Below are 24,238 nucleotides of genomic sequence, written 5' to 3'. Positions count from 1 at the left end.
ATCCAAAATTATTGCCCACTCCTGCTCTACGGTGCCACAGGATGATTGTTTTTTCAGTGGTTACAATCTGTTAGTCTAGATCCTAGTTTAATCTGTGGATCCATCCACAAACCTAATCTATTATCTAATCTATCCATCCATCCATCCCTTTACACACCCTTCTATTCTAATGCATCCAATCATCCATGCCCTCTCACACTATTTAATCTGTCCAAACAACCATTCATCCCATTGCTAGCTAATATCCCATATTTGTTCATGTAGCCATCCATAATCTATCATGCATGGGGACAATCTAATTTAACACGGTGGTATCTCAAATTGGGACTAAGCGTTTCTAATGATTCCCCATCCTGTGTTTTCTTTTCCCCTCTCACAGTGTCCCTCCACTCATACTTCTGCAATCTCTCCTCCTAGTCCCTATGGCTTGGCTGCAAACTGTTCTAGAACTCATTTTTTTATGATCTCAGAACCACTCCTAGCCTGCAGTGAGGTCATGCCATCACTACAACCAGCCTCCAGCCTGCCTTCTGGAGCTAGTCACTCCTTCTTGGCATGGTCAGCAGGATAATTACCAAACACTTGGTTCTTACACCTAGCACAGGATGGGGAGGCATGAGTTGGAAGGACCCTTTTGTCACTATTACTTTCCCCAGCAAAATAATCTTCACCATTGCTTCCTTCCTGATGTTGCTAGTGCACATGGGTGTCTTTGGGGGAGACCTGTACCACTTCTTTGTGACCCAGAAATTCAATCTTATGAGCTTTCATGGCACCACCGTACTACTGGTAAGAGGAGTCCCCTTGCTCTTGTGTCTTGCAGCTTGACCTAGAGGTTAAGGCACTAGCCACAGGTACTTTAGACTCCTGCTTTCTACTCCATGTTCTGACCTCAGGCAAATCACTTCATCTCTGAAGTGGAGATAACCCATCCCTAATGGACAGGGACATACAGGTTCTGGCCACTGTCAGACCTGAGGTCCCACTAAGGTTGGCCTTTCCTGTGCCACTAATACATTTGAATACTGAGGTATGACTATAGCATGAGGGGGGCAGTATTAGAACTCCTGGGTTCTATTCCAATCTCTGAACAGGAGCAGGAAGACATTTATGAGGGAAATGGGGTCTAGCAGGTTAGCACTGGGCAGTGACAGAGGAGGGAAGAGTTCTGACCATCTCCTTTTGCACTGGTCTCTGCAGATATCCCATGTGATAAGTTTTTACTGGGCCTTGCTTGGAACATTTTACACCATTGAGGCTCATGACAGAGTTCTCAGGGGGGTTGCCCTGACCTCGTTGGGTAAGTGACTCCAGTTAATGCCTGAACTGATGGGTGTTTTCAGCAAGGGCAACAGGAGAAGCGCCACTTTAAGTGGTGGGGAGAGGAGGGGGGCCTAGAGTCAAGACTACTGTGTTCTATCTTCAGCTTTAGCTGAGGACTGTACTCTAGTGGGAGCACCTTCCACACCCAGCAGACAACCCAACAATTTGCATGGGATATGGCTGCCGTAATTTAGGCTCCCCACCTCAGAATCAGAACCAACTGGGGCACAGCCAGGTGACTCATGTATGTGAGAGCGAATGTGTGGACACTCCGTTGTTTTGGGGGACTCAAGCATTTTCTCCCCCAGCTGTTTAGCTGTCATGTGGGTCCAGCTGCAAAGGGTACTTGTGAACTCCATTCCTTTGACAAGGGCTCTGATTCTATCCCCTTTAGTGATGAACTTCGCCCTCTTTGTGAGCCGCTTCTGCCTGGACTACTTGACTATCGAATACAGGGAAGAGATTCACTGAGACCCAGCCTGACCTTGTCAGCAGCCTTGAAGAGGTGCACACACAGCATTCACCCCTAGCTCTGTTGGAATTAGGAAGCGGGGAGGAAAGGGGGCAGTAACACACTGCTGAGGCTGTAGCCAAAATCAAGTTTAATAACAATACAGGATATTGCTGTAGTGCTAGAGACAGTGTCGTTCATTAGTCACATCATCTTCCTGGGAGGTGGGAGCAAGGAAGTCATGACAGCCAGAATCTTCCCAGATGGCCAACCCTCAGTGGTAGCATTTGGCCACAGGGCTCCTCCCATTCCACAGCAATGGCCCATCACTCAAATCCTACCCCAACAATGATCATAGGGTCATGCTAAGGGGCACAACAGAGGGGGAGAGGTTCTGACATCCCTCTCCCAATAGCCACCCACCTTCCCCCCTCCCCCCGCCGTGGAATCCTAGAGGACTCATGTTCACAGCTCTCCTTTCTACTGGCGGTGGCTTTTGAGGAAGGTGATATTTTTCCTCTATTGCCTTCTAGGTTAAATTCTATACCACCTGCTCTACTCCGGAACTAGCAGATCCAGACAGTCATTGTCAAAGAGGGGCGGGAGCTGGAAAGGTTGCAAAACAGCAGATCTGCACTAAGGCGCAGTCAAAGATCTGGAAGCATGAAAGGAGTGGGATTGGAGGTGACTGGATTGGATTGGTGTGGGGGGCAGGTTTCCTCTCTGGTCACTGAGACTACTTGGTGTATTTCACACCCTGTGGGAAGGATTATTTCCTATCAACCGTTTCAATAAATAGAAGGAAAGAGGCTGTGTTTAAAGCATGAAATCCTTGCCCATCAGAGCTGACAGCCCATAAACCAGGAAGTCTCTTCCTCTTCCACCTCCCTTCTTTAAACTCCAGTACTAACCAGCATGTCCCATCCCCACCCTAAACTCCAGAACAGGGCAATACTTCTCCCCTCACACCCCCCTTCCAGTGGTGGACATCCCACAGCCCTCATGGTGTCAGCTCTGTACAGACCCAGAAGTGACCAGCTTTGGAATTTCACCCACCCACTCCTATAGGATCAGGGGGACACCAACCCCACCCCACTCTTGTTAGTAAAATAATCACACCCAAGAGGCCCAGACTCCTTCCCTTCCCCCTGGTATTATGAGATGGGAAGTGAAGGTTCCCTTTACTAAGATGATGGCAGGAGAAGGGGTTTCAACATCTCATGGCTGTAAATAATGCAGGACATAGAGTGGTGGATCTTAGTTTTCACCCCTCCCATTCTGGTAAAGTTAAGGACCAGGTAGTTACTGGTATGAAAAATCAGAATTGATGAAAGTATGTTACACCTCTCCCATGAGGGGGCAGGGGGGAGGGAGACTAAGGATGTGACAAAGGGCTGGTTCCTGTCATTTGGTTCAATGAGAGTTCTCACCCCCGTTTGCAAAACTAGTTGGGATCCAGCACCCACTTGATTTGAACCCCCAAAGGATGTGTACAAGGGGAGGGGGGGATGATGGGAAATTCTGTACCACTCCCAGCAAAAGAGAAGGGCAGTTTTATGTGGGGTCTATAGAGTGGGATGCCCCATTCCCAAGCAGGAAAGGAGGCTTCTGTTGGAACAGGCTTCCTCCCAAAAGTCTTAGCAGCTGGCTGGATCAAACAGATCCTCTGTCACCCATCTAGTTGAGACCAGTAACATAACTGCACCTTTCTCCCTGGGGCAAAGGGTTTTTCAGGGATAAGGTTGAGGAAAGCACAAGTAGAAGGACTTAAAACCAGAGAGCTCTGCAGTGCTTTGACTACAGGAATGGACCCATCAAACCTGGGATGTTTTTCACAAGGCACCTCTGAGGAAGCAGAGGCTGCCCAGGATTAGAGAATGGAAAAGGGGAACAAAAGGGCCCTGAACCCTTTCAAACACCTGCATTAAGACAATCACGTTCTCACCCGCTGAGACAGATTGGGCTGGTAGGGTCCAAGTTCTGGGCAGTTGAGGGACTTGGGGGATAAGCCAGCTCCTAGGAGAAGGGCATCAAGCCGAGGGTTGAAGGAGCCAGATGCCATTGTCAGGGGAGAAGGGCTGTAATACCAAGTAGTTCACACTTCCAAGAAGGTGCAGGGTATTTGCCCTTCAATGTTGCTAGCACCCAGCTTTCTGCAGACAGGCATGGAAATGCCCCATTTTCCTGAACACTCACCACCAGCAGGAAACTGAGACTTGGGGCAGGGAAGCGACTCGCTTGAGGTTGCACAGCAGGGTCAGCAGTCATTGGGAACAGAACTCAGGATCCTAGCTCCCAATCTCCCTGCTCTGACAAACAGATCACCCATTCACTGTGGGCTGGCAATGGAACCCAAGAGTCCAGGCTTCCATTCTTGTGCTGCCTCTCACTTACCCCAGTCCTTAGCCACACTCGCACCAGCAGCACAAGCCCTCCCCGGTTACTAGTGCTTGAAGCTTTCCTCTTCCCTTGTCCTGAACAGCTCCTGGGGCTGATTCTCAGCTGGAGCAGGAAGCGACTACAGGGCTCATTCCAGCCCACGGTGGGGTCCCCAATCCATAGCTGTACAAGTCTCTCCATCCCTCCCAGTCCTGCTCTGCCCCACCCCACCCCACCTAGAGATTTATTTGAGTCTCATTTTTAAAAGAGGCCAAAGTCACTTCACCCCCCCACCCCCATCAGTTTCATGTTTTGACTCTCAGCTGAGCTGACCCAGCAGTGTCCTGGCTGGGGGCTACCCCTTGTACTCCCCCCAGCACCCCACTTGCAGCTGCCAGTCCCCAGCATCCCTGCCTTGGCAGGCCAATCTCGGAGCCCAGGGAGGCATCACCAGCTCAGTTCATTCCTGGCCCACCCGGATGTGAGGGTTAAACATGGGGTCCAGGTTGGGGTCGTTGTCAGCCGAGGCCCGGCCCAGCTTCGACATGATGATGATCAGGGTAAGAAAGCCAATGCCGCCGATCAGGAGGATGATGACAAACCGTTGCATCAGGGATCGTGGCTGCCGCTTCTTGGATCCAGAGCGACTCCTGCCAGGGGGACTTGTTATTAGCATGAGAATAAGCAGTGCCCAGAGGCCCACAGTGAAAGGCATGTGCATCATTAGCAGTACAGTACCATAGTAGCACCTAGAGACCCCAAACAAGACTGAGGACACATTAGCAGTATTATGATAATACCTACAGATTCCAATTGAGATTGTAGCCCTATCACGGATGTGAAGTGGTTCCTCCCACCCCACCACTGACCACTTACTTCAGAAGCTGTGCAAACCAACTGAGCGCTGGCCGCCGGCGGTACTTGTCCTCATCGCAATCGATCTGGGTACCTGGTGCCCTGCCACCTCCACCTTCTCGAGTGTCATAGACCTTCCGCGGTGTAGAGGCTGCTGGGAGATGGGGCGTGTTAGAGTGTAGCAGAGAGCCAGAGGCACCAGGAATGGAGAATGCAGGCACCCCCAACCCTATTTTGTCCCTCGCTCCTCCAGGCTAGATAACCCATAAACCAGTTCTTCCTCAGCCCTGTTAGCTATGGTGGACCCACAATCTTTTGCCTCAGAGTTATCTTAACCCCTAAATCAGACAGGAGTGAACAAAAAACAGGCATAGATGCTACAACTAAGGGTGCTATTGCACCCTCTGGGCTGAAGTGGTTTCCGTTATATGCAGGGTTTACACTTTGGTTTAATGGCTCTCAGCATGCCCATTGTACAAATTGTTCCAGGACCCGTGGTATCAAGGACATGACACACACAACTGCAAGCCCACTCAGAAGGCAGCCACTGAGTCCTCATTTCTTAGGGGCTGTATCTCACTGAATCCCACCTCCTGCAGGGGAGGACAACTGCGCTGCTCACCTGCATTAATGGTGATGGTCTCATTGCTGACATTCCCCATGTCGATGACTGAGTGCTCCTCCTTCACGGCCCCATTGTTCACACCCTGCTGCTGCGGTGGGGAGGAGAGGCCCGGTGAGGCACTATAGGAATAGGTTGAGAGGGCACTTTGCTGCATGGTCTCCTCTGAGCCAGAGCCTGCAGTTGCTACCAAGAAAAAAGGGAGCAAACTGAATCCAGTGTGGATTGGGGAGCCTAAGATGGGTGGCTTCCATCTACAAATGTGAGACAGCAAACTCACTGGCTCCATGGTTCTCCATGTCAGGGACAAACTATAACTTATGCCCTAGAACTGAAAGGTCTCATATCCCATTCCTTAATCCCTGAAAGCCAGCCAGTCTTCCCCTCCCATCTCTTGAGAAAAGACAATCGACGAAATTGGACCCCTTGGTCTCATCCCAGACAACAGGGAGATGGCGATTCTGAAACAGATGTCTCAGTTGGTCTCAGCCAGTGTGAAAGGAGGGGATATCAGACTAGATGGGCCACTAGCTCTGATCATCTGAAGAAGTGGGTTGTGCCCACGAAAGCTCAGGAAACCATCTATATTTTTTGTTAGTCTTTAAGGTGCTATAGGACCATTCATGTTTTAATTTTTTTTAGATCTGATCTGTGTGGTGAGGGTGGAAGAGGTACATACTGGGCTGTATAGGACATGTTCAAACATCTGTGGAACCATTTTTATACTCATAGCCTGACAGCACTCACCAGAGAAGCTAGACCAGTCAGTGTAATCTGTGGTATCAGGTGACTCTGTTTCTTTGATGTTATCAGCCTCATCAATCTGAACAGAACAAAAGAAAATTGCATCAGCCCTTAGACACCAAAGCAAACTCTTCCCTCATCAACCCAGCCAATCCCAGACTTTGTCTGCTGCTCAAGCTGGAAACTAGACCAAAACTGGTGTCTCTTCTGTGCCATCTCCCAAGAGGACAAAGGCTGAATATCTTGTTCCCCATCTTCTGATGAACAGCTGTATCCATCCAGCTTGGCTGTCCTCCTAGCTCCCATCTTGAAAACTCCAGAGAGCCACAGAACAAGGGGGGAACCTCAAGGGTAATCTCTTACCAGTGGCAGCCCAAGCCCAGCCCGAGCCCAGTTCACAGTCGAAAGTTTCTCTCGCAGTACTGATGCCACTGGACTGACCAGGTTGGCTGGAGGGAAGATAGGACCCTGGCAGCTGGGACACTGGTAGCCAGCTGGGGCTGTGTTCTTTGGGAGCTGGTTTGCCATCTCGTTGAGACATGACCAATGAAACAGATCTGCAAAGGTAAAGAGCATGGAATGTCTTTAAGTGAAGGGTCTAGATCGATTACTCCCCAGATGTCTTCTAGTCAGATTTACTTCACAAACATCCCCCCTTCCATTAGTCTCCAGGGGCAGCACAGTTGCTGGAAGGTGAACTGGAGATCATTCTGCTATAGACACTGTATTCATCCATTCACTTCTCATACTTGTATGGTCTTTACTCCAACACTCAGAGGCCAATTGGCTCTTAAGTAGCACAAGGGGGTGAGGAAATCTGTATTTAGAGATACTCGGTCTGAAAAAGAAGTCACAAAAACAGAGTAAACAGAGTCATGCTGACAATCACTTTTCTGACTCAAGTTTTAAATTTGTTTTAAAAATAACCAGACTTTGGGGGCCCAGTCTGTCACTTGCTAATGAAAAGAAAACCAAGCAAAACTGTTGAAATGCCCCAAACCCATGGCTTAAAGCACCTCACCATAACACACAAGCCGGGCAGTTTCTTTAGCGGACAGGAGGGTGTTGCAAAGACGACAATTGGGGTTGTAATCACTATCCTGAAGCCACTGGAGATAGGACTGAACAATGCACTGGAAAATACAAGAAGTTAGTGAGAGAAAGCCCATGGCTTGGAGGAGGTAGGGGTTGCTATTGGAGAAGCAGCACATAAAAAGACTTACAATTTTTAAGGCCAAAAGGGACCATTACATTTAGTTGAGTTTGAACTCCTACTACAATCCCAGAATCTCCCTCAGTGATTCCTGCATCAAGCCCATAACATGTGTGTGAGCTGAACTATCTATTGAAGAAAGATGTTCACTTATTACTTAAAGACTGCAGAAGACAGAGAATTCATCATATCCCTATGTAGGAAGCATTTGCAGATGGAAACATCCAATGAGGTCCATGCTAACAGGACCAAAATTATATAAGGATCAGACAAACCATGAGGATGGTGTCTACTGCTAGATATTAACAGGATACACCATTCCAGAAGACATGACACAGGATGGGAAAAGCTTGATAACCAAGAACTCAAGTTGATATGTGGCAGGAGAGGACTTTGAGCGCAGAGGACCTTCAATTAGTACCAACCTGGATCAAATACAAGCCACTGTCCAAGAGGGGAAAGCCCCATATCCCATTCCCCACCCTTCTGAGCCAGCCAGTCACCCTCCCTGGGGCCAGATTGGAACTGATGCCCTACAGCAGGGGTGGGGAACCTGCAGCCTGGGGACCAAATTTGGCCCACTACTTAATTTCATTTATCTGGCAGCAAATCTCCATACCACAAGCATTCCCCCTAAGTGCAGGGGAAATCAGGGAAGATGTGTGTGCTGTCCCACCCCCAGCTCTAACGGGAACAGAAGCCAAGAGAAGCTGTAGCAATGGTGCCTGCAGGCATGAGGAGCATGTACCATGCAGAGCTGCCTGAATCCACTGCTTAAGGACTTCTTCTGGGAGCAGCACAGAGCAAGGTCATGCAGGGACTGGAAGCTGCCTCAGGTAAGCAACACCCAGATGGAGCTGACACCAATGTTCCCTCTAATTTTTTCCATCCATGTGCACCCAGGCATATTTTAATATTTACCAATAGAAAAACAAAGCCTAACTGTGGGCATGCTGTCAATCAGCTGGGCAGCATTTTAATTTCTCCTGAGTGGTTGCACAAGTACATAGATTACAGGTAACACTGGACCACACCCTGAACCCCCTCCCGGAACCCAGCTTCTTCCTAGACCCCAGGTCCCCACTGCTCCAGGTCAGAACCCCCTTCCATACCCACAACCCAACTCCCTGCCCTGAGCCCACTCCTGCAATCAAAACTCCTTAACCCCATCCCCACCCCAGAACCTGCGCACCCATCCAGAGCCCTCATCCCTTCCTGTATCTCAATCCTCTGTCTCAACATGGAGTTTCTCCTGCACCCTGAACTCCTCATTTCTGGCTTCACCCAGCACCTGCATGCCAAGAATCATGAGCACCGACTTGTCCGATTGTGGGGGAAAGCTTGAGATTGATTTTTTTCTGTATTCCAGTGGCCCCTGACAGAAAAAGGTTCCTCTCCCCTGCCCTAGAAACTCCCATTCCCTAGCAGTCCTGAGATGCCACAACTCAGCAGCCAGACGGGGGCTGGAATCCAGTTACCTTGGAATGGTTTGCGACGAGGCAGCTCTCACAGACATTCACTCGGTGCTCAAAACAGAAGAGGTTGGTGACTTTCCTTTTGGGGCATTTGCACAGCCCCATGGTGCTTCACTAGTAACACAGCGGGAGAGAAAGGGCACTCAGCAAAATCAAAGCCCAGACCGACCCCACAACCCTCCCAGTGGTAGGGCAGAACCCGGGAGTCCAACACCCCCCTGCTCTGACCACTGGACACCACTTCCCTCTCCGCTCCAGGGAGGAGCCCAGCGATCCCGGCTCCCATCCCCCACTCTGACCAGGGGACAGCAGGCTCCAGGAGTCCTGGCTCCCAGCCCCACTTTGCCCCTCCCCCTCCATAGGGTACCCCCTGGACTCACAGGCTCTACTGGGGCTGAGTGCGCCGCTGCCACGTCTCTTCCGGGTAGGGTGCAGTTTGATGACGTTCCAACCTAACCGACTCCCCGCAACTCGGCGCGTTCCGGGGAGGATCGCGTTCGAAGCCTCGCGAGAAGGGACGAGACGTAGCGGCTGCGTCACTTCCACTGTGGCGGCGGGCGATTCGAACGGGGCTTGGTGGCGGTTTCCCACCCGCTTGGCGCGGAGCGGCCGGGCCCAGGGATGGCGGGCGGGGACCAGAGGCGGACCCGGTCGGCGGGCGCGGCCCCAGCAGGGCGCGGAGCGCGGGGGGGTGAGTGTGGCCCGGGGCTGCCTCTGGGGCGAGGGTCTCCCTGGCGGGGAGCGGCCTGTGTTGCGGAACGGGGTGTCTGGGGGGCGGGGCTCGGGGGCACGCGCGGGCGGGTTCTCTGAGGGGGGGCCTGGGCAGGCGGGGGGCGTGGCCGTTGGGGGCGCTTGCCCGGAGGGGCGTGGTCTCGGGGGCAGCAATGCCCCTTAGGGGGATTGCAGGAGGAGCCGGCTTAGAGCGGATTCCCCTCCCTGAGAGCAGCATGTGGAGGATCATTTGCTGGAGCGCTGTGGGGGGCTGGAGGTGCAGGGTAGGAGGAGGAGGTGTTGCTCCCTGTGGGCCTCTTCCCTGAGGCTGGGCCAGAGTTCTCACTGGAGGAGCAAGGTGTAAGGATGTTAAGAGGCGGGTACTTGAGTAATCGTGTTGTGGATACAATTTGTATCGATTACACCATTAGTCAGTGCGCGAAAGCGCTCAGAAGGAGCCACCCCTGCTGCGGCTCTGCAGTTTAAATGTAGTAGGAGCCAGGTGTGCAGGCAACCTAGCTCCAACTACAATTAAACTGCAGAGCCGCAGTGGGGGTAGCTTCTGAACCTGGCATGAGCCAAGCTTGCTCAGTCCTGGCTCAAGCCAGCATCCCCTGTCCGTGGAGGGTCCCACTGAGGAGCTTGTGTCCTCCCACACCCTGTGTGGGGCACCAGTGGAGGCTGGTCTGGCAGCAGCCTTAGTCCATGGGGGGTTCCAACTCCCCACTGGAGCTCCATGTGGACAAGGGCTGTGCTGGAGCAGCCTCCCTTGGCTCCCACCAGAGGCAGTATTGTGGGAGAGGAGGGGAAGTAGCACCGTGAAAATGGTGCTGGGAGGAATCAGCTTTTAAGCTGGCTTCTCCCAGCTCCTGCTACCCCACCCCTGCTGCCTTTGATATAGAGGCAGCAAGGGGGAGAGGAGAAATGCTAGTAGTTGACTTGACTACCTGACTATGCAATAAGCCTATGCTTATCAGCTAATCAACTACTCTCTTATATCCTCTTATATGCGTAGAAATGTTCTTTTAGTTTGGAGGATTCCTTGGGAGTAGGATGCAGGACTGGAGGGTATTTCACAGTTTCCTAACATTGTATGCCTATAAAAAGGCAAGCACCAGGAGTTAGGAAAGTACTGAGAGGTAGTTAAATGTCCCTATTTTGGTAATTTGTATGAAGAGGCTTCCTCATGCAGTGGGAACAACTAATTTTCAAACATGTTTTCTCTTTGTCACTTTCAGATGCTGTCTCTCTTTGTCCGAGGCGTAGGTCCGAGAGGATTGCAGGGTCTCCTACCAGGCGTGCCTCCCAAAGGAAACCTTTGGTAGAGAAGAAGATAGTGGGGAGCCCAGTGAGTAATAATGTACTCCTGTTAGTCCCGAATGTTCTCAAACCCAGCTGTGGGAGGATTTGGAGTATGCAGTGGAAGCCCTGAAAAGCTAGATTTCCCATTCTGGACAACTCAACAGGCTGTCAGCTTTAAATATTGTCCTGAGTTGTGCCCTCAGTCCAGAAGCATCCCCTGTGCAGAATCCCGTGATGCTCTGATCACTTTTATCTACTCACCCAAGGCACTTTCCAGTTTGTACTGTTTCTTAATTATTTGGATCATAAGCTCTCCAGGGCAAGTGCCTTACTCAAGTGGTTTGTTTTAAGGATGTTAAGGAATGGGTATTTTGCTAATCATGTAGTTGTTAAAGGGATGCTTGCTCTGGGATCACTATGCCTCTGCATTTTAAATGTAGTAAAAGCTGCTGGGCGCTTACTACATTTAAATGCAAAGGAGCAGCAGTCCCAGACCTGAACAAGCCAGGACTGCTTGGTCCCGGCTCACGCTGAGTCCAGTGGTCCCTGTTGGTAGCGGCTTGGCTGGCTGTGGGCAGGGGATGTTCCAGCAGCAGCCCGTGTCTGCGTGGGGGCCCAGTGGCTACTGCTGAAGCAGCCTCCCCTATTCCCTGTCCTTGCTGCCTCTGATAGAGGCAGTGGAGGGGGAAGGCAGAGGGGCAGGTGGCACGGCGGAGACGGTGCTGGGGGGAACCAGCTCTTGTTCTCTCCCCCCTACCCTGTCCTTGTTGCCTCTCATATATCCCTAGTTTGTTGTACAATGGAGAGTACACTCCTTACTATTGCAAGGCAAAGGGTGGGCTGCAAATTTGCTCTTTGCTTTTCAAAGGCGTATCCTTGGTCCTCTAAGGAAAAGCTACAGCTTTCCAAAGGGTATGTCTACAGTGCACGGCAATTTCAGGATACCGGAGGTATCCTGAAATAGCTACCCCATGTGTACACGAGCTGCCCATTATTTTGAAATATTTTTCTAAATAACGGTGCATTATTTTGCCATCCTAGTAAACCTCAAAATAGCGCGTTATTTCAAAATTTGGCACTGTATAGATGCACCAAATTTCAAAATAGTCTTTCGACATAGATTCGAGATAAGATACATAATTTGTGTAGCTCAAATTGTATATCTTATTTCGCATTTAGGGAGTTTTGTAGACGCACCCTAGGAATGGATTGGACAGATGTGCAGACAGTACTGTGCTTGGAAATATGAAAGCTGTCAAGAGTGTAAACTCTTTGCATGTTAAGGGAGCTTTATAAGTAATGCGCCCCGTGGTGGGCTTAGCTGTTGGCACTGTGTACAATAGTTAGGGCTAACTAGAAGTTTTTCCGGTCTGAAATCCACTCAGTGGCCTGCGAGAGTGAATTCAATTTCTTAGTCCAACACCACAAATTACTATGTTGCTTAACTGATTTACTCACTGGGTGTCATCCCTAGCAGAGAATTGAATGGGCTGCAGAGGATAAACCCTTATTTACTAGAGATAATTGGGGAGGGTAGGCATTGCCCCTATTGTACTTGGGCTGTGGATAGGCAGAGCCAAAGATTTTAAGCCCATCACACACCTGCACCCATTCTAGTCAGGTAGGCTTACCTGCATACCATAAACTAGAGAGCCTCAATCATTTTTGACTCAAACCCATTGCTTCTGTTTGAGCTTCACCATGCCTTACTAGGAGTTAGACTTCGAGTATAAATAGTATCATATTTTTTATTTCTAACTTTTCATACAAGAATGATACATGCCCCAAAATAGGATACACAGATCCAGCAGATTGTAACATTGTAAGATTGTAACTGATAGATTGCATGTGGTATTTTATTTAAAGCAACTTCAGGTTATGTATATTTATATTCATAAGCCAAATGTCATGAAGCATGGGGGAGTGGAACTGTCACAATTACTACTCCCTAGCACAGAGTCCAAGTGACTAGGCAGATGACAAGGGTTTTTTGAAGTATTTCATCAGCTTGGCCCTGTGGACTGTGAGAACACTTGCTCTAGATGTGGAAAGAAACCAGGGTCTATGTTGGGATTTTGTGGTACCCAATGATAACCAAATGAATCAGGTGTTTGGCGAAATCAAGTCTCTTCGATGCTTCGTTCAGTTCAACGAATCTTTATTCAATGTGCACAAAGGGAGACCCTGGTACAAAATCAGCCAGAGCCCCTCGAGAGAAGCCCCTCCCCTTGATATTTTGTGACACGTGGCAGTTACATAACAGGAACCTTTGGCGAATCATATCACATTTCCATATATAGACTTGTTTACCACATGTTTGTACGTTTCCACTCCACCTGTTGAGCCTCCCCCTTGGCCTCTTTCTGGAAATTTTTTTATATATATCTAGAGAGATGATGGTCACTGGGCTACTGGCTTTCAGCAGAGAACTCATATACCATCCTTGAGTCTGAACTATTATGCATCTGTCTGATCCAGGAATCCTTGTAAAAAGCCCAAACCCTCTGTCAGTTGGCATCAAGAGATCCCTGAGTCACAGGCTGCTTAGGAGTTTCTGCCATCTGGACCCTCAGGAGAGGCAGAGGAGCAATTTCCACTTTATTTGGCTACATCTAGACTGCAGGCTTCTTTGGGAAGACGCTTTTTCGGAAGAGATCTTCCAGAAAAACTTATTTCGAAAGAGAGCGTCCACACAGAAAAAGCGAAAAGAAAACGCGATCTGCTGTCTCGAAAGATAGTGTCCATATTGGTTGGACGCTGTCTCACATTTAAGTTGTGGTTACTATGAACAGAGTGGCCACTAGGGCATCTGTGCTTTTTCCTGGAGGCCGCCTCTTTCAAGAAAAAACCCTCTTCCCCGTCCACACACGCCTTTTTCTGGAAAAGCTCTTTCAGAAAAAAGGCTTGTTCCTCGTAGAAAGAGGTTTACTACTGTCGGAAAAAACCCCTGCGTTCTTTCGACTTTCTGTCGAAATAATGCAATTGCGGCGTGGACGTAAGTGTAGTTTTTCTGGAAAAACTCTGCAGTGTAGACATACCATCTGTGACCCAGGAATGCTTTTTTTTTTTTTTTTGCCTTTATTGATTCAGTGTTCCTGTGGTTACAAGAAGACTCTCTGCTTTAAGCAAACTATTGTCACTTCCCCAGAAATCAAGGTCACTGTGGGTCCATTTATCAGTAATAAAGTTCATGGGCCTCTAAGCCTTATCATGGTAACTGCATAAGCTAATATGTTACAGGATGCACATGAATAGGTTCCTTGTGTTACTGTTAAATAAAATAAAATGCTAAAGGTAGCTCAGTGTATCATCAAAGATTATTTGTGTTCCAGTGTGATCTTTCTTTCCTTGAGCACATCTGTCTGTTTTGTCTTATGCTTAGATTGGAAGCTTTGTGGAGCAGGGGCCATTTTTAGTTATTTTACATCACCTAGAGCAATGGGGTTCTAGGCTTTACTATAGTACAAGAAATAAATAATAAGTCTTGTTTCATTTATCCTATTTATGCAGCTTCCAGCTCCAGTGGTGAAGCGATCAGTCTTAGTGAAAAAGATCATGCCCCGAAAACAGCAGGTCTGTGAGTCAAATCTTCCTGTAGCTGTCTGTCTGTGTACACACATGAACTGAAATCTGTTTTGATTGTACCGCCCAAGTCCAAACCAGCCCCAGACGACACATCGCTTTTCAGCCTATAGGATATATATACAAATAAAGAATTAAAGTTAGCATAAATTTGATTAAGGACTCTCCCAAATTCACAGCCATGTAAAATGCATCACAAGCCACTATCTTTGTGTGTATGTGTGTCTGTGTGTGCATGTGCACACGTGCGCGCTTTTACCGTATGCCATACAGATTTCACCAGGGCAACCAATGTTTCTCAAACTAGGAGTACTAGCCCCAAAGGACAGTTGCAGAAGCTATTAAGTCAGGTTATTTTAGGGGGTCCATGGTATTGCCTCCCTTATTTCTGTGCTGTCTCCAGAGCTGGAAAGCCAGAAAATGGCAGCTGATGGCTGGAGAGTGGCAGCTGCTCCTTGCCAGGCACCCAGCTCTGAAGGCAGCATCCTTTTAACATACCAACTATGCCATCCTTACTTTTGCACTGCTGCCTTCAGAACTGGGCAGCCAGAGAGCAGCAGCTGCTGACTGAGCATCTAACTCTGCAGGCAGCAGCACAAAAGTAATGGGAATACCATCCCATGCCACCCTTTCTTCTGCACTGCTGGTGGCGGTGGCTCTGCCTTCAGAGCTGGACTCCCGGCCAGCATGTGCACAGAACTTAGGGTAGCAGTACTGCAATCCTCCTTACAATAACCTTGCAACCCACCTACAACTTGTTGGGCGAGGATCCCTACAGTTACAACTCCATAACATTTCAGATTTACAAAAGCAACAAGGAGTCCTGTAGCACCTTATAGACTAACAGATGTATTGGAGCATAAGCTATAATTTGGCTGTTGCATGAATTTGACGAAGTGGGTCTTTGCCCACGAAAGCTTATGCTCCAATACATCTGTTAGTCTATAAGGTGCTATAGGACTCTCTGTCGCTTTTGCAGATGCCGACTAACACGGCTACCCCTCTGATACATTTCAGATTTAAATAGCTGAAATAATGAAATTTATGATTTTTAAAATCCCATGACTGTGAAAATGAGCAAAATGGACCATTAATTTGGTAGGACCCTATTTATATATGTACGTGTTGTAAAGAAGGTCCCAATCAGCAAGTAAAAGAAGGCCATGAGAATTATTAGTATTATGGTTCAAAAAGAGCTGCATTAACAAGATGAAGGAAAACTGCCCAGCTCTCCCCACTCCTTTTCTGCTAGTAAGCAAGGAGTGATAGCGGAAGAGGAGGAGATAAGATTTACAACAGTCTTTCTTCAAGGCCTTTTCTTTCTTATCTGGATTAAGACTCAAAATAAGGGTGAATAGTCTCAATTTGGTTGTTAGTTGAAGCCAATAATTGGCAGTGATTTTGCTTGTTTGATAAAGGGCATAAAAAGTAAACTCTTAAAAAGTTCATTGCTAATATCTTCCTGACCAATATGTAACTAACTAATATGGGTCTAAGCACCTGTGGGTTTAGTTTGTTTGTAAGCATCTTGATCAAAAGCTTATAAATATTTTGTTCCTGTTTGGAAGCAGTAATTTGCTTACTAATTAGACTGTTTAGGCACATTTAGAGCAACTGTATAATTTGGCTGTTGCATTTAATAAAGGAATTTATGGATTAATGTGGTGGTTTTCCATGTCAGTATTAATGATTTCCAATATTATTGATAATTCCACCATAACCCACTGAGAAAGGAAAAGCAAACCTCATTTTGTTTCTGTTTCCAGCTCTGGAATGGAGGGCTGTCTGTTAGAGCAGAGTGGACTGGATGGCAGGACTCAGGCTATTAGTTCTGGCTCTGCAGAAGGTTTTCTGTATCATATGTTATAGGTGAAGCAAAGAGTACTTAAATGAGTTGGGAAGGATTATGCAAGGCTGTTATTAGGACCCAGGAGTCCTGGCTTCCAAATCCTGCTGCTCTAACCCAGTAGTGACTGTTCTTCCAGAGCTGGGATAGAAATACAGGAGTCAGGGCTTGCAGCTGCTTCTCCTTTATGGTAAGTTGGGTGCGATACTGGTAGAAAGACTGTGTCCAGTTTCTGTTTGCAAAGCATAGTTATGAATGGTTCACTGTCAAACTGCAAGAGTGTATAGAGAGGGATCTCTCTTGGGCCCAGTACTACTCAATGCTTTATTAATGACTTGGATAACGGAGTGGAGAGAATACTTAAAATCAGTGCATGACACCAAACTAGGAGGGTCTGTGCTTTGGAGGACTGGATTAGAATTCAGAATGGCCCCTACAAATTGCAGTTCTTTTTACTGAATTTCATTTTGCTGATTGCAGATCAAAATACCACATTTAGCAAGAAAAAAAATCAAATGCACTAGCACAAAATGGGGAATAACTGGTTAGATCAGTGTTTCCCAAATGGTGTTCTGTGGAACCCTGGATTTCCGCGAAGTGAAAATAAGGATTCCGTGAGAAAATTCCGTTACAATAACATTTTATGATTTTAAAAAAAAGTATGTGATTTTTGTTTTTAAATATGTGAAATTAAACTAAATGTTGATCTCATGACTGTTATTAGGGGTTCAGCAAAATTCTTTTGAGTTTAAAAGGGTTCCGTGGCCAAATAAAATTGGGAAACACTGGGTTAGATGATGGTACTATGGAAAAGGTTTGGGGGGGTTTAGTGAACTACAAATTAGATATAGTTCAGCAGTGTAGTGCATTTTCAAAGAGGCTAGTATCATTCTGGGATGTATTAATAGGAGTGTCATATGAAAGAGATGAGAGGCAATTGGTTTATTCTGATTGGAACTGGCGAGGTCCTGAATGTCATGTTCCATCCAATTCTGACCTCTGCACTTTAAAAAAGATGTGGGCAAACTGGAGTGCGTTCAGAGAAGAGGAATAAAAATGGTAAAACCTCACCTATGTGGAAATATGGAAAAAACTGGACATGGTAGTCTTGAGAAAAGAAGCCTGATAGGGACCTGATAGCATTATTCAAATACATTATTCAAATACATTAAATGATGTTATAATGAGGCCAGTGATTAATTGTTCCCCGTGTCCACTGAAAGCAGGACAAGAAGTAATTAGCTTAATGTGCAGTGAGGGAGTTTCAGGTTAGATGATAAGAAAAGCTTTCAAACCTAAGGACAGTTTAGTCTTGGAATAAGTTACCAAGGGAGGTTGTGGATCCCCTATCATTAGACAAACACCTGTCAGGTCCTGCCTCAACACCGGCAGATCACTTCCAGCATACGCAGCTTGCAGTATTTTGTACTGCTACTTGCCTGGAGATGTTATTAATGGCACAGATACTGTGTGAGCACCTGTTTAGACTTACAATATTCCCATTCTGATTGCCACATCCCAGGCTCCTATACTATGGGGAATCCTCAATGAGCCCAAGTCACTGTTAAGAGGTACTGAGATATACTCCCCACTGTTACTTAGCCTCCGTCCATTTCTTCAATAGCGAGTCACTCTCTGGTATCAACACTTTCCTCATGCAATCTTTGGGGGCTCTGAAAAATACTTTTAGTCAGTACTGTTAGAGCATTCTCTGGAACCACCTCACCAGCCTCCCTGTTTAATCTCAATACTGACACAAGTTCAGGTCTCTTCCCAGGGCCTGGAACCACCAGTATCTACACCTCTGGCCACCTCCCAATGGACCACTGCTGGCATGGGGTCCTACTCTTTGGCCTCTTCACCCCATTCTCATCCAAGGTTCTTTACCAAAGTTTTGTCAGCTATAGCAGCCTATCTTTGCCAGATAGGTAGGAAAAGATGATGCCTAGTGACTAGCTCCTGAAAGGCCAATCCTCAAAGTACAAAGAGCAACAAGCAAGACCCTCTCATTTCTCACTGTTTCATTCACTGTTTCTCCATCTCAAAATGGAGATGTTTATCCTAACACCCATACAACATATAGGCTTAATCTGGGACATTCTGGGCCACTCATCCTTCCAGAGCATACTTATCTGAGGGCAGATTCACCCCCATGTCCAACCTTGTTTCAGTAATCTAACAGAGTCCACTAACCCCTGCAAGTGTTCACCTACAACTTCTGGATCATGTGACAGCCTGTATGTTTACCACTCTCATTTCTGATGTGTTCAAGCATGGCTGAGAACCCCCCACAAACACAACCTGTCCAAGCAGGTGTCAGTACCTCAGAAGGGCCTTGATTCTCTGGACTAATAGAAGGACCCACAAAAGAAGTTCTGTTTGTATAGCAACCTTCAGTGAAGAGCATCACCATATGTTGGGGTACAAACCCAAAACTTCACAGTTCAGGGCAAATGGACAGCTCTGGAGGCAATACTCCATCTCAACATATTGGACCACAGAACAGTCAGCTACACTTGCCATCACTTCTTACACTGCTGTGCTGTTATCCTTGATGCATAGTATTACATCAAACAGTATGGAGGAGCAAAATCCCGGTCCTTATGCACCAAAGCCATAAAACGATGGTACTGGTGCCCATCACACTGGATACTGATCTAAGTGCTTTTCTGCAGCCTTCCTCTCGGATTTCTTTTGACCCCAATTCACCTTATCTAGATATCGGGATCAGTCCCATCCCAGTCTCATGGTACTTCACTTCAAAGCATTACTACTCAATGGCTCTCTGATAGAGAACAAATCTGCTCTCCAGCAATTCAGATGGTGCTCCCTAATAGCAGAAAGTGCACAGTTAGAAATACTAATCTGCGAAAGTGGAAATGCTCCAGGTTTGGTCCAGCCATCAAGTTATTCTTCCTGTAAAATGTTCTTTAGCTCACAATCTCAATTACTGCTGAATTTAAAATCACAGGCTTCTTGCTGCGCTCCATCAAAGTTCACTTAGCTGCCATCCCAGCTTGTCATCTTCCCAGAGAAGGCCTCTCAGTCTTTGCTCAATCCGCTGCTGCAAGATTTGCCAAAGGTCTGTTCCACGTCTTCCCTTCGATCAAGGAACTAATCTCACTTTTATTTATTGGTGCTCTGAGGAAACCACACTTTGAACATGTGGGAAGTTGCTGCCTCCTTCATTAGTCCCTCAAAACCTTGTTCCTTTTTGCCATTACTTTGAATGGACAGGAAGATAGTGGAGCACGGAGCCTTGAGAGCAGACCCACCATGCTTATTTTTCTACTGAGATAAGATGACAATGGTCCACATCTTTGCTTATCTCCTCAAGTTTCTTCTGAATTCCACATTAGTCAGAAGATTAACCTACCAGTATTTTACCCCAAGCCTCATACTTCTAGACAAGAAATGAGCTTCCAATACACTGAATGTTAAAAGAGTTCTTGCCTTTTACCTTGACAGAACTAGACCCTTTTCAGGTTTCACTGGGACTCATCTCTGTTGCAAAACAAATGAAGGGACATCCATTCTCCACCTGAAGACTGTCTATGTGGTTTGCAGGTTGCATTCTATCATGCTATGAGTTTTCAGGGGTTCATCCCACTCTCCAAAAGTTATTGCTTGTAGCACCAGAAATCAGTCTATACCTGTAGTCATTTTAAAAAATGCATGCATCTCAGACACCTGCAAAGCAGCCGCCAGGTCTTCGCGGCACACATTTACCAGTACAGACTGAAACGCTCTTAACTGGGATTCTCTGGTCCAGCAACATCCATGGTCTGGCACAGATGTTGCAGGACCAGAGAGTCCCAGTGGAGGGCCAGTGGCAAGGATTCCTGCAGGGCTGTGGGCTGACCACAGTGAGCTGACGGCAGGGCTGCCCTGTGGGGATGGGAGGGCAGCTGAGTGGTGCAGCTGTCTGCCCAGAGGGGTCAGTGGGACCAGCAGGAGGTGGAGAGCCAGCCAGGAGGCTGGTGGCTGGGCCAGGACAGCTTGTGGCAGGGGTCCAAAAATGACCTCCCCTTTTCTGGCAAAATTCCTTATCCGGGACCGGTCAGGTCCTGAGGTGCTGAACCAAGGAAGTCCAACCTGTATTACACTCTCATGCTCCATTCCAGTACTGATGCAGCCTTTGGTGGTGCTATCCTACAAGCCGTACTGAATCCACTTTTTTGGCATCCCTCCTCCATTGTGGAGGGCCTACTTGTGGGTCTGAAGATGTGGAGCGCCAATACAGGCTCTATTGAAGGAGAGGTTATTTACCAAGTACAGTAACTGAGTTCTTCAAGATGTCCCCCTATGGGTGATCCACTTACCTGCTCTCTTTCTCCTCAGCCCTGGAGTATCTTTCTTTTGGGATTTCTGTGGTTGAGAAGGAACTGCATTGGCATCAGGTCTAGCCCTCCCTACATACCTTCATATCTGGGCACAAGGATCTCTGGGATGCTACGATGGAGCTGTGAACGCTGTGGATAAAAATCTGCAGTCAAGAGCATGTATGTCCATGTGGAGCACTCATAGGGCATCTTGAACAATTCAAGTTACTATCCCAGATAAAAAGCTTCAGAGGGGTAGCCGAGTTAGTCTGTAACAGGAAAAACTTAAAAAACATGTGGATGGTATCTGAAGAAGTGGGTTTTGCCCACGACAGCTCATGATACCATTCACGTGTTTTGTTAGTCTTTAAGGTGCTGCTAGACTATCTGTTGTTTAAGTTTATCCCAGATAAGTAATTTCTCTCTTTTTGATAAAGAGCTCAGTCAGCTTAGTTTTTCTCCCACCATGAGGCATCTTCCCCCCAGCCCGCCTGTCCCTAAATCATTTTTTGGCTGATGTTAGTTGCATTAATTTCCTTTTTTGCCTTCCAGTCTGCTGTTGCTTTGTCTGAAGCTAAACAGACCTCCCCCACACAAAAATTATTGTAACCTCTAGGACTTTTGTTTTCATGTTTAATCCTTGATTCCTTATACTGGTGTGGAGTAAATGAAAACCCCACTGAGGGATATGGGATAATTAGATACCTGACATCTTGTGGGGGACAGTTGAGCTACCTTCTCTGTGCATTGCTGAGCACGTTCTCATCCCAGACACCCACTCCTGAGGGATCAGAGTGTTGAGTTCTGAACTGAGACATCTGATGTTTGGGAAAAGATCTGACTTTTATGAGAGTCCTAACAGTTAGCATTGGGGATGGCATCTCTTTCGAAACACACGATAACAATGTCCATGCTCTGTATGTGCATGTCTGGCTCCAATGTTACAGACATGTTTTGTGTCCTTTTGTGACTCTGTGTCCTGCTGCAGCCTTAGCACTAACTGTAATTTATTCATTTGTTCCTCCAAGATGACTGGTACTGCTGTGGCTCCATGGCGCAGCCCCAGGGTGAGTGTCTATGTTCTCCTTTGGGTTTGAGTAGACAGTATATTGAATATGAAGGGAAGGGGATGGTCCCTTGGCAGAACTGGGTTCAAGTTTCTGCTCTGAAAAAATCTGGGTCTTGGTTTCTGTTTCTTAGTTTCTCATCTGTAAAAACGGGGAAGATATTATAGGAGATATGGACTAAGATTCCTGGCTTTTGAGGTGATGGTGTGACCTAAAAGTTGGAACAAGAGGGATTGTAGGTGACAAGTAATTACTAGAGTTGGGTTTGCTCCACACACCTGGGTTAGTCTTTGAACTTGGCTGAGCTGCCTTATATTTCCCATTTCCTTTAGACAGCCCTGAGACTGAAGTGTTGATTGGCCCTGCCAATAAGAAGCAGTTGAACGACTGCATAGTCGATAGGGCAGTCAGAAAGATAAAGCCACTTTTTGAATCTCTTTTTTCCTTGCAGCTATCCCAGAAAGCAGGAAAGGAGAACTTCCCACTGGAGAGCAGCGAGACCAAAGGATATGGAAGCACCGATGCTAATCCAGTCTTGGCATCATCTCTCCCTGCCAACACCTCAGGCCCTGTGGCAGTGGAGAAGCCTGTTCTGTCTACAGTTAGCACCAATGTATGTGACTCCTCTCCTCCCCAGGATGAGAGGGATGTGCTGATGTCGAAGAAAGTGCGCCGGTCCTACAGTCGCCTGGATGCCTCCTTTCATCACAGCTCCCCAAGGCACTATACCTCACCCAGTTCTAACCTGGACATGTCCACACCCACGTTTAGCCATGGCTTGCAGAAGGGTTCGCTCTTTGGCTTTGAGAAGCTCCTCGTGCCTGATGCACTGGCAGACGTGTCTCCAGTGGGTCAGGTTTGCCCTTCCCAGGAGTTGCCCCTGGCGCGCAAGGCACTGGGCTCCAGTAAGGAATGGGACACAGACATTCCTGGCATCTCCTTTCATAAAGAGAAACGGAAGAAAAAGAAGATCCCCCAGATAGATGTGAGTGTTGCCTTTGGGATTGGTGCTTGGACGGGAGGAGAGGGTAGATCTGGTGGGCAAGGACCCCGTGTTCTGTTGGTGGGGGGTGGGGTGGGAAATGGTGCTGCTCTATATCAGCTTGTGCTTGTTACAATTACAGTTTTGTGTTTTTCCCTTTTTTTAACTTCCCTTCCTCTGCTCTAGAAATCTGAATTGGATGAGTGGGCTGCTCAAATGAATGCAGAGTTTGAAGAAGCCGAGCAGTTCGATCTTCTTGTGGAATGAAGCTTCTCCGCAATACTAATCTTTTGTATATAGAGCTGTAGTATTAGGTGTGTAATGGCAGTAGAGTGTTTTCAGTCTAAAAATGAATAAAGTGGCTTTGTCTCTCCTAGCTTTAGAGCACAGCCATACTGGTCATATACCAAAGGGCCTGGTCTCTTATCCACTCAGGGGAAATGTGCAGCTGCCCAGGTGACTAGGAAGGACCCACCCAGGGAAAGATCAGCTCCTGCATAGGCAGCCTCATCATCTATTTCCAGGCACTGCAGCCAATCAGCTCTCTCCATTTCCAGGTCTGGGGCAAACCAGGTGGGCTGCTGAGCAGATTCCTCTCTACCGTGGGAACTCTGCTGAACCTCTCAAGCCAACTGAGTAGCTTGTGCCCCCTCTCATAGTCTAAAGCAAGGAACACCATTTTTACACTTACATTTCATTCTTTGAGTCATGAGTTCTAGGATGACTGACCTGGTCTGGCTGGAGTAAATTTCTACTTTTTGCACATGCCACAATGTATTCCGCACATGAATGGAAAAAGTTAGAGGGGAATATTGCCACATATACAGCCCTCCTCCCCTTTAACTAGTTGCTTAAGCCTGTGATTGCTGGGATCATCTCTGGAACCCTTTTTTAAAAATTAGCATCTTCCAGTCATTTGGTACAGAAACGGATTTTTAAATGATGAGATGCTACTGTCTGTGGTTTGTAACCTAAGTTCCTAATAGTGTAAATACACCACTTTATTACTGTTAATTTGTAAATTAATGTTACATGTAGCAAAACTAGAAGTACTAAAAAATTATGGCATTCCTATAACCCCCACTGGAATGGGTTGAGCTTATGTTGAAAGTCAGTGCTGCTACTTTCCCCTCCGTCTTTCTACCTTGCCCCTCTCCTTCACTCAGGGTGGTGGGAGCAGATGGGAGAGAGAGGAAGGCCCAAACCCCACAGAGCGCCTTGGCTGGGGAAGGATGCCAGCCTGATGGTCTTCTAGGGGCATAGCTGGTCCTGTTCCCAGTCTCTGCACCTCTCTGCCTATGGGGGAAGGACTTGCAAGATTAGTATGAATAATGACACTGGAAATAAAATGTTAATGTTTTTCA

At 47.4% G+C, this 24,238-nt stretch overlaps 3 protein-coding genes across 6 annotated transcripts; 2 read left to right on the top strand and 1 right to left on the bottom strand.

Moving 5' to 3' along the window:
• The first annotated feature begins 487 nt into the window (after nt 1-487).
• CATSPERH (catsper channel auxiliary subunit eta) lies at nt 488-1,958 on the top strand. The gene is made up of 3 exons (XM_089781153.1): nt 488-789; nt 1,201-1,300; nt 1,718-1,958. The coding sequence occupies exons 1-3, from the start codon at nt 556-558 to the stop codon at nt 1,792-1,794; spliced, it is 411 nt and encodes a 136-aa protein (XP_089637279.1). The 5' UTR covers nt 488-555; the 3' UTR covers nt 1,795-1,958.
• Nucleotides 1,909-9,585, bottom strand: ZFPL1 (zinc finger protein like 1). 3 transcript variants are annotated; one of them, XM_006136569.4, is made up of 8 exons: nt 9,443-9,585; nt 9,066-9,176; nt 7,396-7,507; nt 6,738-6,931; nt 6,378-6,453; nt 5,631-5,816; nt 5,030-5,162; nt 1,909-4,803 (listed from the first exon to the last, which is right to left on the bottom strand). In XM_006136569.4, exons 2-8 carry the CDS (start codon nt 9,165-9,167, stop codon nt 4,614-4,616), a joined length of 993 nt encoding a protein of 330 aa, XP_006136631.2. In that variant the 5' UTR covers nt 9,168-9,176; nt 9,443-9,585; the 3' UTR covers nt 1,909-4,613. The 3 variants fall into 3 exon arrangements, with proteins under 3 accessions (XP_006136631.2, XP_006136632.2, XP_006136633.2); XM_006136570.4 differs by having other exon boundaries at nt 5,030-5,159; nt 9,443-9,583; XM_006136571.4 differs by having other exon boundaries at nt 5,631-5,807; nt 9,443-9,582.
• On the top strand, nt 9,553-24,238 carry CDCA5 (cell division cycle associated 5). Of its 2 annotated transcripts, XM_075939146.2 has the most exons (6): nt 9,560-9,753; nt 11,012-11,121; nt 14,586-14,648; nt 21,854-21,892; nt 22,344-22,877; nt 23,061-24,238. In XM_075939146.2, exons 1-6 carry the CDS (start codon nt 9,684-9,686, stop codon nt 23,139-23,141), a joined length of 897 nt encoding a protein of 298 aa, XP_075795261.2. In that variant the 5' UTR covers nt 9,560-9,683; the 3' UTR covers nt 23,142-24,238. The 2 variants fall into 2 exon arrangements, with proteins under 2 accessions (XP_089637278.1, XP_075795261.2); XM_089781152.1 differs by lacking the exon at nt 14,586-14,648 and having other exon boundaries at nt 9,553-9,753.

This window comes from Pelodiscus sinensis, chromosome 11, assembly GCF_052426305.1.
Source record: "Pelodiscus sinensis isolate ZL-2025 chromosome 11, ASM5242630v1, whole genome shotgun sequence".
Classification (NCBI taxonomy): Eukaryota; Metazoa; Chordata; order Testudines; family Trionychidae; genus Pelodiscus; species Pelodiscus sinensis.
The sequence above is the reverse complement of the archived record's forward strand: the minus strand, read 5'-3'. Positions and strand labels throughout refer to the sequence as shown.

What these genes read in the sequence shown, in the direction of transcription:
- CDCA5 (XM_075939146.2), top strand. Translation starts at nt 9,684, where the DNA reads ATGGCGGGCGGGGACCAGAGGCGGACCCGGTCGGCGGGCGCGGCCCCA. An exon ending in AGGGCGCGGAGCGCGGGGGG is followed by an intron (nt 9,754 to 11,011) that starts GTGAGTGTGGCC and finishes TGTCACTTTCAG; the next exon opens with ATGCTGTCTCTCTTTGTCCG. An exon ending in AGAAGATCCCCCAGATAGAT is followed by an intron (nt 22,878 to 23,060) that starts GTGAGTGTTGCC and finishes CCTCTGCTCTAG; the next exon opens with AAATCTGAATTGGATGAGTG.
- CATSPERH (XM_089781153.1), top strand. Translation starts at nt 556, where the DNA reads ATGGTCAGCAGGATAATTACCAAACACTTGGTTCTTACACCTAGCACA. An exon ending in ATGGCACCACCGTACTACTG is followed by an intron (nt 790 to 1,200) that starts GTAAGAGGAGTC and finishes TGGTCTCTGCAG; the next exon opens with ATATCCCATGTGATAAGTTT. An exon ending in GGTTGCCCTGACCTCGTTGG is followed by an intron (nt 1,301 to 1,717) that starts GTAAGTGACTCC and finishes TATCCCCTTTAG; the next exon opens with TGATGAACTTCGCCCTCTTT.
- ZFPL1 (XM_006136569.4), bottom strand. Translation starts at nt 9,167, where the DNA reads ATGGGGCTGTGCAAATGCCCCAAAAGGAAAGTCACCAACCTCTTCTGT. An exon ending in TGCCCGGCTTGTGTGTTATG is followed by an intron (nt 6,932 to 7,395) that starts GTGAGGTGCTTT and finishes TTACCTTTGCAG; the next exon opens with ATCTGTTTCATTGGTCATGT. An exon ending in TGGTTTGCACAGCTTCTGAA is followed by an intron (nt 4,804 to 5,029) that starts GTAAGTGGTCAG and finishes TCCCCCTGGCAG; the next exon opens with GAGTCGCTCTGGATCCAAGA.